At 36.5% G+C, this 18,444-nt stretch overlaps 1 protein-coding gene across 1 annotated transcript in view; it reads right to left on the bottom strand.

Moving 5' to 3' along the window:
- The window catches only part of LUZP2 (leucine zipper protein 2), a 183,955-nt gene that overhangs the window by 104,515 nt on the left and 60,996 nt on the right, over window positions 1-18,444 (bottom strand). Inside the window, exons 2-4 of the mRNA XM_051622066.1 lie at window positions 5,456-5,573; window positions 4,041-4,111; window positions 73-154 (exon numbers count right to left, since the gene is read on the bottom strand). Coding sequence (XP_051478026.1) covers window positions 73-154; window positions 4,041-4,111; window positions 5,456-5,573 — 271 coding nt within the window. The remainder of the gene's footprint in view (window positions 1-72; window positions 155-4,040; window positions 4,112-5,455; window positions 5,574-18,444) is intronic.

Raw genomic sequence — 18,444 nt, 5'->3', positions numbered from 1 at the left:
AAGGCAGAAGGATTAAAAAAAAATAGAAGAAAAAAACCAAAAATAATGAGAGAAGGACACAGAATCACTCACCGTGGCCTGCTGCTTTTCTGCTTTCTCAGTTGCCTCATTAAGCTGCTTTTGAAAGGCCTCCTGAAGAGATTTAATTTCTTCCCTAGTTTGTTGAAAACACAGAGCACAAAGTTCATCACCAGTGTCCATTAAGAAATAATTCTTCAGATTCAAGAAAAAGCACCTTTAATTATCCAGAGTAACAGATAGATGTACATTTATGTGTCTTGCTAATAAAATCACAATGACCCCATAAGCTGTAGTGCCAAATACAGAGACAAAAATTATCTATGATGGGAATTGGCCACCTTTACCATCTACTGAGTAGCCTGCTGTGCAAAACATCTGCCAGTCTATAATTTCTAGCAAAAAGGATTGGCACAGAAAAAGCGAGGCTGCTGAATAATGCACCAAAATATTATCAGAAAGAACTAGTTTACACCTAGTTATAAATAAATAAATAAAGCTCTAATAAAATTCAACCTTCACCTGTTTTTTCCTAGAGACAAACAAAACAAAATTCAGTAGAAGATTCTGGCATGCACACAGAAAACAAACCAACCAAAAAACATAACAACCAACCAAGCAAGCAAACAAGAATATAATTGCTTGGATTTGTCTTTATTGGAGCAAGAAAACTCTTTTTGTTATTGATGCAGTCAAGAGAATTTCTCCAAATTGCAAGAATTGCACTGCCTCACCTGGCCATCTCTTTCTACCCACAGCACATGACACACCTTGGAGCTGTGGTGAATTAGAAGAGTGACATATTTCAGAATAGCTGCAGAGCTTTCTTTCTTCAGGGCTGTTGCTTGTGCACGTGTAAACAGAAGACCAACACAGAACTGGGTTTACACACAGTGAAACTCAGCCCAGTGAAAGCTAAGCTGGAATGAATACCATCTAGTTCATACAGTAATAGGACGTGTGAACTGCTGGCTTATCTTTCTTGTTAGCCAGTAACTCTACTACTTTTAGCAATTCCAGCAATCCTAATAAAGAACAGATTGAATTGAAATAGTGACTGAGCAGCACGAAACCAATGCAGCATCAGCACAGCACAGCTCCCTTAGCACATTGACAGACGCAACCATTTCAAAGTGCTGATGGTGCACAGAAAACAACTTGAGGCATCATGAGTGACCAAGTTTTACTTGCAACTTGGGCAGTACTGAAGAATTCACACAACGGGGATTAAAAAAGAAACAATGAAATCAAAGTTGGAGTCAGCAGCACTACATCTGCTCACACCAGTTGAGATTCTAGCATTCTAAACTTCACTGGATCATCCACCACTGCTGAAAATAATCAAAGTGGTGCCCACAGACCAAATTCAGCTCATGTTTGTCTAAAGAAAGTGGGTCTTAAGATTAATATTGGGATATGAATTTTGGTTCAAATGCAGTAGATTTAAGCATAACAGGTTCATAACAGCATAACATAACTGTTCTTTGCTTACTCCAGATGAAATACTGCCTATTGACTAATAAACTGTGATCTTTCTTTAGGGAAATCCTATGAGGGAGATTCAGTCCCTGGCACATTTTTAACACCTGCTGCTACACTGAAGTTCCACATCTATCTAGAAGTAAAATCCAGTAAGCCTGTAAACAGGAGTCAAGTACCCACAGCAGCTCCAAGGCATTTTCTTGGAGTATATTGTAAAAAACATTTGCTTTCTGAAGGAGGGTGGGGGCTGCTCAGCAGGATACTGCATCATTGCACAATCCAGGACCTATGGCTGGGAATTGCTGTTGTGCAGTACACTCAGTAGCTGAATCTCTCAGAAGCAAAACCTGACATGTATTTGGGTGGACCTTGGAAGACTTTAAGAGGTGATTTAAGGAGGAGATTAGGAAGAATACTTGTAGTACGTAGTAAAATTTTCCCTTAGCCAACTCAATTTTCTCATCTAAAACTAAGACCTATTTACTAAATAGTTCAAAAATACATTTAATGAATTAATCTATTTTGTAAAAGCTGCACAACGATCAAACCACTACAAAAACACATTAATGTATGAAAGAAGAAGTTTGTGATCAGGGCAGCTATGATGCTGAGATGTGTATCTTCACTTGCAGTCAAGCCATATAAGTGTTCAAATAGGACTTTCGCTTAAGTCTGGTTTTCATCATTTAATAGATATATCTTTAATTCCTGAAATATCTTAATGTATCTGATTCTTCTCTATCATAGTAAAAATGACAACTTCTATAGACATTCTATTATGGATCTTATTTTTTTTGTATTGAAGAGCTGAAAGTAATTTTATCACAAGTCTTCTCTATAGCAATGCAATTTTCTAAGGAAAAACATGAAGTATAGATGCATTCATTGACAACACTGTTTCAGTGAAAGTGATCCATATATTAGTTATGTTTTCTTGCTATTAAAACTGTATTAATGTATTAATTTGCTGGTCTGAGTTCCAAGAATTAAGAGAAGTAGAATGATGAGAGATACTTGCAATGATGCACTAGGGAACTAGGCTAAGCACTAGGCTGGAAGCTTGCATTCCCAGCCATGGAAACTCATTATTTCTTAAGAGCTCAATGAATAATTTGAAGTGAATATATCTCTCTCCTCCTAACTGCCTTTCTCACAAATATCCAGTACAAGCAAACCTACTTTTGCATGACTGCTGATTTTGAGTGTCTACCTGTATGAATATTTAATTAAGACCAGAATAAATAAATGTCATAATCTCAAAATTCAAAGATTGAGATTATAAAATGATAAAATGGTTAAGTTTGGAAGGGACCTTAAATGTCATCTAGTTTCAACCTCCCTGCTATGAGCAGGGACACCTAACACTAGACCAGATTGCTCAGAGCTCCATGTAACCTGTCCTTGAACACTTCCAGGAATGTGGCTTCTACAACTTCCCTGGGCAACCTGTTCCAGTGTCTCACCACCCGCACACGACAGAATTTCCTCCTAATATCTAATCTTAATCTCCCCTCTTCCAGTTTAAAACCATTACCCCTTGTCCTCTCACTGGAGAAAAGTCCTCTCCCAGCTTTCCTGTAGGCCCTTCTCAGATACTGGAAGGCTGCCATAACCTCTCCCCAGAGCCTTCTCTTCTCCAGGATGAATAGCCCAAACTCTCAGCCTGTCTTCATAGCAGAGCTGCTCCGGCCCTTTGATCATCTTCATGGCCCTTCTCTAGTCTCTCTCCAACAGCTCCATGTCTTTCCTGTGCTGAGGGCTCCAGAGCTGTACACAGCACTCCAAGTGTGGTCTCAGCAGAGCAGAGTAGAAGGCAGAATCCCCTCCCTGGCCCTGCTGGCCACACTTCTTTTGATGCAGCCCAGGATGTGGTTGGCCTTCTGAGTAGTCCATTTGTCAAATCCGTGTCTTGTCAGTTTGGAGACCAGAATGCTGTGTGGGACAGTGTCAAACGCTTTGCACAAATCCAGGTAGTTAATGTCAGTTGCTCTGCCACTATCTGCCATCTCTGTAGCCTTGTCATAGAATGTCACCAAATTGGTCAGGAATGATTTGCCCTTAGCGAAGCCATGTTGGCTGTCACCAGTTACCTCTTTATTCCCTATGTGTCTGAGCAGATTTTTCAGGAAGATCTGTTCCATGATCTTGCTGGGCACAGAGTTAAGATACTTCAGTATTTTAATCAACTGGGAATCACCATTCACTAGCAGTTTTCTAAAACTTCTGATCTTATGCTTTTTAAGAGAAAATTTTGTGACTAGACCTTATTGAGAAATTCAGAATCCCCTTCTTTGCCAGATGTCTCACTGTAGCACTTCAATATCTTTCCTTGACTCATGCCCAATATCAACAAATACACCATTTGTTTCAAAAACTTCCCAAAAAAAAAGCATTCCCTGCTCTTATTTTACTGTTAAGAGCAGCAGAGTCTGGAATACAGTAGTCTTCATAGATTAAGATGAAAGGAAAAACTTAATTTCCTAGTCTGACAATTTTCAGTCTAGAAACAGAAAGGGAAGGGGAGGAGGGACAGGGCTTACCTTTGCTTTTGGCCCAGTTCCAGAAGTTTCTGCACATCATTTTTGGCTGATGCTTCATCATTTTTCAAAGACTGATAGAAAAGGATGAAACCTGTTAGCACAGAGATCCTTTATCATTTTACAGATGAATAACATGAATATGGCCTTCCTTCTTAAAACCCTCCTGGTGAATTACTGATATTACCACTTGCGAGAAGCGGAGGCAGAACCTAACTTCTCTTTTACCATAATTCAGCCCAGCTAACTGTACACAGCTCTTCTTCAAATATTAAATTAGGGCTGTTCTAATAAGTAGATTTAGAAACAAACAAATCACTAAAAGCATTAGGAGTGTATGACAAAGATAAGTGTGTATATGCAGAAGGTAATGCTACAGCTCTGCCTATATCTGCGATGTTGAGCCTAAAATACTTCAGAGCATAATTTTTGCTGAGCTCTACCTTCAACTGTGCTGCATAAGAAATCCCATTCTAGAGTAACTTCATTACAAGGAGAAGCACATTTCTCTAAAAGGTAAGAAGTAAATCCCTACAAAGAGTGTTACAGCACTCAAAAATTAAAATAGTCAAGAGTTTACAATAATAATAATAACAATAATAATATATAATAATTTTTATATATATTTTTATATTTATCTTATATATATAATATATATAATAACAAGTCTGGAACAAAAGACAATATAACATAATAATATAACAACACACTGTACCAATATTCTGTGAACAGATATAGGGGTGCTACTCCTTATATTTTGCTCATCTAACTTACATCAACAGAAAGATAAAAATGCAATGTCAGAAAAATATTGTCCTTTAGAATGGCATGAAATACAGACACAAATCTCAATTGATGAGTCTGAATGTTTTCACCAGACCAGCAGACTGTGTCTGGAAAAAACAGGTATGCTCTTAAGTGAATATCTTGTGATTTCAGGACTTCAAATCCAGAGCAGGTTTTTTAACCTACCTTGCACTCACAGGAGCTGAATTGACTCCAAATAACCTGCTTATTGCCTTTTCAGTCTACCCAAAACCTCCCAAGTGAAATGCAGAGGTGTCTCAGCTCTAGCTGCCAGATCATCTAGCCCAACTGGTGAGCTAAACTTGCAGAGTAATGCTCTGCAGTCAATCCTGTCAGTCCTCGTAGATGGCATGTCAGGCAGGTAAATCAGCAGTTAAGCTGATGTCAAAATGCAACAGCAAAGGAAACTTTTGTACTTTCTTCTTTGAGTGGAAAAAGGGCCCAACTCATTAGGATGTTTTCCATAAAAACATTAGTTTTATATTAAGTAGAAGTATAAGAATTATTCACATACTGAAAAAAACCAAACAAAAACCACAACAAAACACAACATGTTTTTTGTAACAAATAGACACCAGTATGAAAAAACAGAAACCAAGACAGAACCTAACCTGGAGGTTCACTTTAATTCCCTCAAGTTCTTTAGAAGTCTTCGACAGTTGACGAAGGATATTGGTCCTTTCCTTAAAGACTTCTTTCAGCTGCCTTTCTAGTTCTTCATAGCCCTGTCTAACACAGAAAATAAAAGTGTGAGATCTTCTCAAAACATTACTCAATACATTTGGAAACAGTTCATCCAAATTGTATAATCTCCAACACCTGTAAGAACAACTTCATTTCTCCTAACCTAGATAAATGGGTGCTTTATATGTCAAAATTATGTGCTGCATCTGAGTATACAAATTATTAGACTGAAACACTGCAAATGTTGTATTGCCTGTGATGAACAGGAGACAAAATGGTATATGTATGAGATTCTTCTTGTTTTAAAAGATATTCCATGCAAGAAACCAAGCAAAATTTTGAAAGTATGAAATTTTGTGACACTCAGGAATTTGAGGGAAGGATGATTCAGATCTATTTTAACTTTGTAAAATCTGTTACGTTCCAGTTACTTTTCACTTAAACTTTCTTGTAGTATAAACTGTTATTATTAATTACTATTACTCTAACTACTATTATTAATTAATAGATAAATCAAAATATTCTATTCTTTTCAAAATGGCAATTTTTATTTGGAATGTGACTATACATTTTAAAGTTTTTATAAAATCCACAGTGAAAATAAACCAAATGCATATTATTTTAGGTTGAATATAATACAGATCCAACTCTTGTATCCCATTTCAGAAAAAAGCAAACTTTACAGTTAATGAGAAACCAACATGCTTTTTCATTTAAAATTGTCATTTTGAGGAAGACTGATCAGTGAATTGAAACATCCATTCCTTCAACAACTAATCAGATCCAAGATCCTGAAGATAAACAGGAATCTGAACATTCTTAATGGATTTTTAATACACATTCAGCAAGAAAACTCAGTAAAGCATTAACTGTGCTATCTAATATCAGTTATTTCTATTTTAGCAATGTACAGCTCAAGAAATGTGATAGCTTTATGAAAAAAAGAAAATTATTCTGTATTAAATAATACTTTGGATACCTAGAAGAGTTTGAAGTGATTAAAAAGTCTCTTTCATCAACACAAGTCTTTAGGCAAAGAATCTTAACAACATATTGAAGTTTCAGCAGTAATTACATTCAGCTTTGAAAGCGTGTTGTAAATTAAAATGCATAGAGTTCTTTGAAACACAAAACATCTCCGACTTCTGCCTGCTGATGCAGAACAAGAACTTAGGTGTTTTGGTCCACAGTGTAGCACCCAAGACTTTCAGAAGATCTTTGGCACAATTGCTAGGTCAACTGTTTCGTTGTACAGTAGTTCTCTTTTAGAGGAAAGTTAAAAGGAAAAGAGGAGATCTCCCCCCAATATCCAAAAATGTTCATTTTCATTTTTACAGGATGGTAAAGTAAAAATCACCATCCTTCTAATACATTCTGTAACTGGATAATTTTGCTTTTTCTTTCAATGTTATTCCAAGAAACTGTGGTTTCAGACAATCTTGATTATGTTCATCCACCAGAGGAAAGGAAAAACTACAGATCTAACTGGGGAACAAGAAGTACCTCTGAGAAAAACTGTAAGAGGCATGGGATAAAGTCAGTGTGAGGAGATAATGACAGGACTCAGCTACAAGTACCTACTAGTAATTAAACAGCACTTGTAAGTAATCTGGTTATCCTTGATAAGGGTAAGTATTGTTATATAAAAAAAAAAATATCTCAAACACAGGACGTGTAGTCAAACCATTTACAGGAAAATCCATATGACAAGATTTTGAACCTTCCAGAATTCAGCATCATTTACATGCAGAGTTTGGTTCACATTTTTCTATCCAACTGAATAAAAGAGTCTGCTGTTACATAAACTCAATCTAGCCAGTGCTAGAATACCTGATAAATATTACCATTCTGATTGTAACTTCTCACAGAAACAAAGTCCCCCACATTAAGTTTTATATGGAAACACCTCTAGTTTGTTTGTCACCACTCCAGCTATGTGTGATTTTAAACCAAAAAGAAACTCAGTAAAGCATTAAATATACTATCTAATAGCACTGTAAAAGAGCTGGCTCACCCAGCAGTAACAACTTTATGTGCAATCAGCCTGATAAGCTTCAGAGAATACTCCCATTTTAATTTGCTGATGAACAGAGGTCAAGGAGGAATAAAGTAATCCAGGTAGTTTCAATAAGGTCATCCCTTGCATTCCTCCTTAAGCATCACATAAAGTGCATTAGGCTTGATGGTCTCTTTTGCCACTGAAATGTCATGCTTTTGTTTAAAGTTAAACCCTGCATTAAAAAAAAAATAAATTACCTGCAAGTGGTAACACTCTCTTAATGATCACTTTAAAGCAACACCCCCCCTCCAATTCCAGTTTAGCTGGAGGATTTAAAGGCCATCTGTCCCCAGCAGGCAATCAATTATACTGCCTCATGTGTATTCAGCTGGTGCAGGTTTCACTCTTTCCTGTAAATACAGATACTTACCAATTTGCATAAACATCTCTCCAATTAAAATTAAATTTAATATAAAATGCTTGTATTTACCTTTTTATTATATGTTATGCCACACTGGTCAGGTACCAGGAGAGAAAAAGCCATCAAACTTACCACAGAGAGTCACAAAACAAGCTAAACCCTCAGAATTGTTAAAAATATAGTTTAAAAATATAAAGAAGTATGAAGATACAAAACATAGCTGTCAGGTCTTTTAACTACTAGATTCTCAAAGGTTTTTTGATTCTGGACAATCTCCCCGATATCAAGGTTTGACTCTTAGCATTGTGTCCAACAACAGTGTCCCCATGTATTTGAAGGCAAAAATTCAACTCTGCATGTGTGTGACAGCAAACAAACCCTCAGCCCAGCCCATCTCTTTTGGTGAACTTGTGATTTTAGACCAACAAAGTGCAATTCAAGTGAAAAAATGCAAATTTGTAAATTGTGAAATACTTAGATTATTCAAGAACTCCTAATTCTTCCACAAACTGAATACACTCGTCACTTCTACACCTTTAAAATATTAACAGGATTCTCAGGATTAGGTTTATGGAGAGATCCATGGTCAATTGGATTTTCTTATTCTTCCCTTCTTGAATTTCAAACAGCCAAATGTTTTGTCACACCCGTATTGGATAAGCACTCTTTGGAACGTTTAACATACATACATGCAATAAAATTATAAGTATGGATAGGCAGGCCATTCTAAAAGTAAATTCACTTCAGCATGCCTATATCCTGCAGCTCTGCTATTGTATGAAAATCAGTGTTTTTTTCTAAAGCTAGTGTTAGATTAAAAAAAAATGCATATTTCCACCACGACATAACAACATTTCTTACCTATTTGAAAACAGACAAATCTAAAAATATATACAGAATCACAAATGCAGACATTTTCCCTGATGAACATCAGCAAACTCCTCTGAATTTGATTAACTAACAAGATAATTTGTCTAATTAAGAAAAAACTGCAAGATGTAAAGCAATTGGACCAGATAGCAATGAGACTTAACCAGCATAATTCCTCTGAATTCAGAGGAGATTTAAACTGAAAGAACACCTAATCTACGTCTGGGTATCTGAACAACACATATGGCTTTTAAAGAAGAATGGCATCATCCCTCACCATGTGGGTGAAAGTAAAAGATGGATTTGCATTAGGAAAAGAAGGAAATGTTAGCTCAATTCAAACTTCTGCGGGTGTGAAAGGAGAGTGGATTCTTGCAGCCAGAAAAATAAGCTCTAAACTGAACAATTTACTCATGTTGAACTTGGATGTCAGTTTTGTCCTACAGGATGATTCTAGAAGAGGCTGACTCAGTGAATGTGACATGTCACCATCATCCCATCCAGCCATCCCAGTAACTTCCTCAAGTCCCAAAAATCCTCAGAAATTGTCAGGCTGCTCTTCTTATTTTGCAGTATAATTATAGGTGATCAAAATATTTTTAACCCGTTCCTAGGAAACTCCCCTAAGTAATTACACACAGATTAAATCTGTTCTCTGAATATTAGGTTACACCAATTACAACATTCTGCAAAACAAAGTATCATTACCAACATATCCACCTGCAGTTCAAGTCAATATTTCTCATTTTAGTACATGAATGTGCTTTTTAAAGTGTTCATTATGAAACAGAACAACTTAGCACTACCCTGCCTGTTAAGGTCACCTGTAGTACTCCCATTGCAAGTTGTTTCACTTTTACATCAGCCTGTTGATGTGGTGTCCTTGTAAATTCCAATATAATTTGCTTTCAGGAAATTATATTCACTTATAGTTTTAAGTTAGTCAGCTGTTTTTACTCTTCTATTATTCTTACAGACATGATTCATAGATTGTATCACACATATCAACAGATTCTAATTTGCAGTATGCAACAGGGACAAATGCCTCATAAATAGATTGGTGCTCCAGAGATTATCCACGTCTGACCATTATTTCCTTAAATATTAGAAATTGGGCTTTTAGTCTTCAAAGTAAGGATTGAGTTTATTTCTCACTGAATTATATGTACTATGTCAGGACAAAGTAAAATTGATTTTGTTTTCCCACTAGGTTTACAAAGCCTGTCTTTGAAATGAAACTTTTATAAACATTTCAATTATTTATGGTACATAAATGTCCCTGGCTGAAAAAAAACAACCCACCACAAACAATCTTTAAAACAAAAGAGAAAACAGAAACACAGCCTGCAGTTAAAGACAAACTTATATACATGTCTTTTTCAGCAAATTTGTTGCCAGTTAAATTCCTCAAGCCACTCTAAAAAAAAAAATTTCCTGCTATAACTGCAATTAAAATCTCAGTAAAAATCTTCTTGTAAATTCTAAGACAATTAGGTGAGCTGATGAGAAGGTCACAGCCCTGTGAGTTTGGCTATTTTTTTTAAAGCAGTAATAGTGAAGAAAATAGTAATTGTATTCCTTTTTGTGCATCATAAGTAGCAAATACTGCTCAAAGAGTACACTTGCCAAGTGTGTCATTTCCCTGGTGTTTCTGAAGCAATCTTTTGAAGACATCTTTGGTGGTAGACATGTCCACATGAATGTGGTCTATATTCAAGAGGAAAAAAAGATCCATCACAATTCTAAATCAATACATTTGGAAGCTGAAGATATGAATCCTTAAAAATGCAAAATAGGCAAATCAAACAAAGAATTTACAATGATAACAGAGCACTGCGATGCTGATTGTTTTCTCTCTAAATATGAGCATTTTTAATCTAGAAAGTCCGTGGTAGAAAAGTAACTTATAAATGATCAACAAACAGATCAGGTTATCTAAAAGTATACAATAAATACTATCAACAATTATAATGTGCATGTATGTAACATACTATAACAGCATCTAGCCTATTTTTATCTAATTTCAGTCAACTCTGCATGAACAGGGACATTTGGAAAAAGTCCTAAAAGCATTAAATTTATCAACAGAAGCTCTTGCTGAAATCCAGCCTTTGTCAGATACAACCATTTGCCACACTCAAATGGCATTTAGGTGAAATGTTTTGTATTTGGGCATTATCTAAACACTACACTTCAGACTGGGGGTGCAGGGAGGAAGAAACACAAACACAAGACTTGGGGATTTAGGGTGAAGTGAAGAGAATTGTTATTTACCTGACCTTCATAATTTGTGAAAAATATTTTCTTTGGAATGTTTCATCCATATCTACTGACAACAATGTATAATCACATGGTCCAGGCTTGATTTATTAACAGTTCAAATAAGAATCATATTGTCAGTACTTACAAGAATGTAACAGGTTACGTATGGCCACTTAAGTAGACTTTAGTGACTAACCTATTTGAACTTTAATATTCCACAAAATGGTAGCAGTGATGGTGCATTTTATTTGGCTTTACACAGCTAGCAGCTAGAGAATCAGGCCCTTTGCATCTATTTCCTCTTACTTTTCCACCCACTTGTTGTAAATAAACCAGAACTATGCAGCATCCTTTTAGCAGACTCTTGGCTGTGTAGAATCACTGACTCATCAGGGAGAAGATGCAACTCCTAGTTCCCATCAATGAGTACAGAAGTAAAAGGAGATTGCTGAAAACTTGCAGCTGATGGAGACACCTGGCCCCAGGAAACGACACAGCAAATGGAATCATCTGATTCAACTAAAATGAATGACACCAAGAAAAAAAACCCAAAAACTTGTACTCTCAAAACTCAACAAAAGCCTGACATGGGCTAACGCCCTTATATTCTGTAATATTTGAAGAGAAGCAACCCCTTCAGATAGGGAATGCAGTGACTCTGGACTGAATCCTTCTCTGGCAAGATCTGCCTCTCCCACTGACTGCAGAGGAAGCCTGGTGATAAGCATCATCAGGGTAATGCTTTCTGTGAAAGCATGAAGATGGAACAAGAGCTGCTGAACAGAACTACAGAATTCAACTGCACCAATACCCATGTTGCCAGACTACACCACCACACACAGGTGTCACACTGAGGGTAGAGCATTGACACCAACAGAGCCTGGCAGGCTGCTGGCTCACAGCAGGGCTGCCAACATGGGCTCCCTCGCCTCATGCAGCCTCTGCTGCCAAAGCCTGGAGGACTTGTTAGAAAGGCAGCACTTTTGCACATAATTTGAGTTGCAGAGCTGAAAAATCCTTACTCTGCATAAGGATTTAAAGAAGTTGTAGCTGCACCTGCACATTCCTAATCCATCTGTTTCACATGCTTCAGATAGTAGGTGTTAACAAATTAAACAAATTACTAGCAGTAGATAAATATCTTTACATTTGGAATAAAAAAAATTCCTTGCTATTTCAACCCCTACCATTACAAAATACTATTTTATTAGGTTTGTCTTATAGAAAGAATTTCCCAATTATTTTCCAAGTATTTCTAGTTTCCAAATTCTTTTTCCAGTTTTACAATTTTCAAATATTTAAAATTGCTGCTTCATCACAACTTCAACATTGGTGCTGCTCAAATATGAAAAAGACTTTCACATGCTCTGGTCCTAATATGATTCAACCTAGATAATTATAAAAAAATGAATACTAATCTTTCTCAACTGAAGAAATTAAAAGTCCTCCATTTGATTAAAGTTGTTCCAGACATTCTTACAAAAATTTAGAAATCCAAGAAGAAAACCTTTATTGAATACTCCATTGTTTTCTCCTTCTGAGACCCTACTGTTCTCTGTTGTACAGTTTATAATGTTTCAGCCTTTTAAGTTTCAAGATGGTTCAAAGCCTTGGAACTTCTGCCACCACCTCTGGGAATTATTTCCACAGTCTACCAAAATCAGAATATGTAAACGTTTCTTAAACTCCAGCATATATTTTTTCCTTTTTTCCTGAATCATGGGAACTTCTACCAACACATCTGTCATGTCCTATTTTACTGTCTCCTTTTTCTCCTTCCTGGTGCTATGGATTAAAATATGCTAGGCACACAGAGGGTAAGGACAACTTCATGGTTAGAAAGGCATCAAAAGTAAACAACTTATTTTCTTACTGTGTTTTATAGGCAACTCAAAGGGCCAGTTTATGGCTTGTATTTTTGTTTATGCACGTCGGCATCTGACATTAAAGAATATTACAAGAGTCCTATTTGCTATTGAACCTGGCTGACCTGCAATGATTGAGTGTATTCAGTTATCATCAGAGAATGTCAGGGTATGCTTTGAGGGTATTTCTTAATTTTCATTCAATTTTCAAAGCAACTGAGACGTCTTTAAAATATTACTTCAATATGTCAATACATCACCAAACCAAACTATTATTACCAGAATATATTAATGAATTGCATATTGATTATTTGATCCCCAAATGATAGAGTGCAAAGTGTGCTACACTATGGGTGTCCCACAAATGTAAAAAGAAGGAATTAAAGAATTTAGCAAAGCATCAAGAGCATGGAGTGAAATTTGTTGCATAATTGGTGCTACAAAATAAACAGGATAAAATAAAACATAAAACTAGCATAGATATTATCAACACATTGTTGGAAAATCCAAAGAAAAAGCATCATAGCACATCATTGAGCCCAGGCTCTTCTGAGGACTGTCTCATATTACCTGAAGGTCAGCACTATGTTAAAGTGTCTTCTGACTAGTTTAGAGTGGTGGCAGAGCAAGCATGTGTCTGTCTGACAAAGACAATACTGATAACCTGCAAAGAACAACTCCCTTCAGAAGTCTACTTTTAAAAGGAAAAATAGCAGGAGTATTCTGCTCTACCTAGCAGAAGGATTTCTAGATACTTGGTTTACTGCATCAGGCACTAAATAACAAAAGTGAAACCCAAGCTCCTTATAAAGAATGCAAAAGTCACCCGCTTGGCAATTCTGAGAGCAGGTCTGTCCTTGTGGCTGCGCTTCACGCCTTTGTAGGTGGCATTAGAACAATAAGCAGAATAGACAGAAACAATTACATAGTTCATTTTCTGCCAGAAAGGACAATTCTGAACAATTTACCATTAAATGTACCTGTACGGTATCAAGCCACCTCTAACCTTGTTCACTCCACTGTAAAAACAGATTATCTCATGATAGTATTGCCCTGTGCTTGTACAAAACACAGGGCCCAGCATTCTGCAACACATTTATTTAGGATCTTTAATACATTCAAAACTAACTGAAGTCATTCTTTGTCACTTTTTTGTTTGTATAGGCACACCGATGATGCCCTTCCACTGACACATTCAGGATGTCTTTTTCACTTCTGAGTATGTAACTTCCAACTACAGAAAGCTCTCCAGAAATAGCTGAATGCAGAATACATCACAAAATATCACAGTATCTACCTACTTTGTGGCTCTCCTTTCAGCAGATGATACCCACAGCTATTATTTCAAGACTACTTTATCCTGTGAAATGCTTCTTTCCTTTAAAAATGCACTGAAACTGAAGGTAAAAAAAAAAAGAAGAAAAAAAGGGGGTGCTACATTATAAGTTATGGCTGCTATTGCCATTGGATGAACAGTTAAAACCATAGAATTTTTTTCTCTTTATAAAGTTAGTCTTCATACAATTAAATTTAATAAAATGTAGTTGTCTAACAAAAACTGCCTGTGATATTTACAGCTCGATGATTTATCAGTAGTAGATCTGGAAAAGCAGAGTAACATGAATGGGGAGACTCCAATGGATAGCATGATAGATCAGCAAACAAGAGTGGTTTACTTTTTTACATTAGGTTTATTTATATATTTACACACAAATTTATATTCTCTAAAACTTAAAAAATTATATTCATGTTTATAACAGAAATTTTAGGTTAGTAGGAATTCTACTTACTAATCACCACATTTTCCATCCATTCTGACACTTATGTTACTACTTTGTGGGGCTTTGGTGAGATTTGGATCAACTCTTAATGAAATCTTTGGTGGTTTTCACTTAGCATTTCTATTTCAGAGCACATTTAAGGTCTATGGCAAAACATTCAGACAACTTTCTCCCTTCTTTTCTTCAGCATTCCTACTGTGTTTGTGTTCAGTGCCTAAAGTACCTTATAAACACAGGGCTTTTTTTATTGGCTTTTCAGTTATCATTTTAGCATATGAATAATCCAGCACATGACAGGGTCATTTGCTGCATTGGAATAAATGTCCTTATTGAGCAGACAAGAATCCCGTGAGAGAAAAGGAACACCAGGTTTGTTTGCCTGAGATGAACTTCAATTGCCACCCCAATGAGTTGGCAAAGTAATGCTGGGGGGAAACAGAGCTCTCTCCAAAGGGTGTCAGTGCTGTGCACTGGGTGGCAGATGGGCACCAACACCTGATGGTTACCAGCCTTTCCTTTTTACATTGCCTCCCCACCAGTCTCTGCTACTGGCTGGTTTTATAATGAAGTCTAACTACAAGCCTACAATCAAATCATTCCTCAATGATACTGGGGGTGCACCTTCCAGGAGTTTCAGATATTTTTCTGCTGTTATTTTTTGATCCACAAACCATACCAAAGCTTATCACCCTCAGTTCTTGTTTGTCTTGTCCATTTTCCAGGGCTCACTACACTCAGTTACTTGATCAAGGCAAGGTCATGATGTTCCTGTGACAAGGAGGAAGGAAAAACTAAAAGGTAAACTACAGGTGCAAATAAAACTGTTTCTACCCTTTCCTACTACAATCTTTTTAATTCACTGAAAATACTTATTTTCTGAATACATCATAATGAGAATTACATGGGGAGGGAAGAAACTGCTAAATTTAACACATACAGAATGCAAATCAAGTGCTAAAGAACAATGTTCTTATCAAGTTTCATTCAAATTTCTGTTTCCTGTCGAGAAAATCCTTCTGGATTGCTGAAACGCAGCAATGTTAATAAGCAGATATAAAAAGCAAATGCTGAAAACAAATGCCCATCTCACTTCCTACAGACCTTCCTTTTCTCAGATACTAACTCTTCCCTCAACATATGCCTCCATCAGGAGCCTGCACCTGCCATGTCTTGTAGATGGAACAGAATGTACCTCTTCTCACCAAAGTTTTTATTTTTGCCAGGTTCCCAGCAATATAAGCACTTCTTCAGCTGCATCAGGAGCTATGTGAACTAAACCTGCTCAGAGATTATCTAATTGACACAGAACAGCTGCAACTCTACATTTGTTTCTGACTCTCTTTCCATATCTGCTTCGAATGACATTTCCACTGCACAGATTCTCAGGGCTCATGGAAGGAAATGCTACACAACTAAATTCTTCATCAGTACATTTTGTGAGATCAGAGCTTCTCTACAAAAATGGTATATGGACATGCCTGTAATTTGCCTTACAGGTAAACTAGGGAGGATGGTTCGATATATTTGGTATCATTTTGTTTCTCTCAAGCTTCCCTCACTCTGCATTCATCCCATTTTTAATAGGTCAGAATTGAGCCAGACATGAGTTGATGAAATTGGCTATACTTGTTACTTTTCTTAGCACGACCACCACACTTTTAAGTTTTGTGCTGCCTTTTGTGATCCACACTCAAGTGATCTCAAAATCAGTGCTACAGTGTAACTGTATCAAAGCTGTCAGCGTGTAAATTCATGGATCTCCTGCTGGAGAGATTTCCCAGGTTATCAGCATACTAATACATGTATGCTTTCCAATTTCCAGTCCAGAAATAATTCTGCAGAATTTAAATTTTCCTAAACATCCAAAATATTATATTTCATTATTTCACCCAGATTATTTGCTACCACATATGAAATTAATATAACAAAAGAGTAAGGAGTTTCATTTTAAAAAACTTAATGTAATTCCCTAACAATTTAACAACTTAGTTACAATTTAAAAATAATCCTAATTTCTTGCCCAACAAACAAATAGAGAAAATATTTGAAACAGCTAGTCTGCATGTATTCTTATCTCTGAAAACTCTGCTCCTGAGCAGTAAGCGTGCAAGCATTTACTCACATGATGGAAAAAAGGTGAAGGTCAAACTGCACTTAAATCTCTCTGCAGTTAATTAAATAATTTACATTGGTTAGTTTGAACTTTTACTCAACTTCTCTCTGATAATGGCTTATTCTTGAGGGAGCTAAAAATGTTAATTGCTTTTCTGGAAGCACTGAGAACATAAACCAGCTTTTTTTGCTGTTGCTGGACCTCAGATAACGCCTACAGGGTCCTGAGAAGGATCGTATCCCCTAGTAAAAGTAGTTGGTTGGGAAAATCTTTCCTGCTGCACGTGGGAAGTACTGCTGAAGTGCAGTGAGAAACCAGCCAAGCTTCTGCAGAGATTAGTTACAAATTCCAACAAAGTGAACAGTAGTCAGTCTTTCAGAGGGCTGTAAAGTGGACACTTCTATTTACCACTACACATTCCAAGAAGGTTAGAAAATGAGTATAACCTACATAACCCAACTGCAATTTAAAGGGTTTATTGATTTAGTTTGTACCTGAACTGTAGATGGTTTTCTCAAGGGGAATTACAATGCGAGACCACTTATCAAGGACAACTCTACTCTTTTTCAGAGTGATGTATTTTGCCTTGTAGAATTTACACCCAGATGCTTAACTAAAACAAATATGCGTAAAAGATTTAATTATAGTGAATTATAGGATTGTTAGAGATGAGAAAGGATTAGTTCCTTACAGGGTGGAAATTGTCTTTAACATACCCATTTTTTTAATTTGTGCTGACTGCAAAATCTGGAGTGTTGCTCGTTCCCTCCCTCCAGTGAATGGTTCACTATTTTGACAAAAAAAGAATTAGACTAACAGCTGCATTTTCAGACCAATTTCTCCTTCTGCCTGGTGCACTTTCTTACATGAAACCAAGAAAGGAATTGTACACAGAGAAGAAAAAAAAAGCCTTTGTACATATAAGCATACTTGTATCTAGAAATGCACCAAGCCAAAACACAAGATATTTTCCTCTGTATTTCTTTTTCTTGGGACCAAACTGAAAATACTTGAAATTTTAGAAAAACATGCTTTTCTAGCTATATATATACTTCATTACCATGGCAAGAATCTTGTATTTATTTCAGTAACTTCAGAGAAGCAGAAGTGATGTAGAATATTGATGATATATTTACACACTCCCAGCTGGGAGAATTTAGAAAAAAAAATGCCTGCACATACGAAATTACACACTCCTATGTAGCTCAGAAATCAAGAGTGGTATTTGTGATAAAAGACTTTGGACAGCCATACTTCAAACTCTCATGCTTCACACATTTATCCTTCCATTTATGCTACAAGCAACACCCAGCACAACAGTGATATGTGCAGAAATTCCTGAGTTAGGAGGCTTGAACTCTAAAGCATTATTTAGATCAAAACTTGAAGAATCTGGGTCTTCCAGGCTTGCTCAAAGCTCGACACATCTTTCACCTGCATTTTCTGTTCCCTGTTCTTGTTGCAACGACTTGGCTGCTATCCACATTTTTCAGGAAGCAATCATGGCTCTTGTCTGTAAGAGCTTGTTTATGGCACTCAGTTCAATTACTGAGACTGTTATTACCAGCAAATAAGTGAAGTACAAAAGTAGCAAGAGGAGGTGGC

This window comes from Apus apus, chromosome 5 (assembly GCF_020740795.1).
Source record: "Apus apus isolate bApuApu2 chromosome 5, bApuApu2.pri.cur, whole genome shotgun sequence".
Lineage (NCBI taxonomy): Eukaryota > Metazoa > Chordata > Aves > Apodiformes > Apodidae > Apus > Apus apus.
The sequence above is the reverse complement of the archived record's forward strand: the minus strand, read 5'-3'. Positions and strand labels throughout refer to the sequence as shown.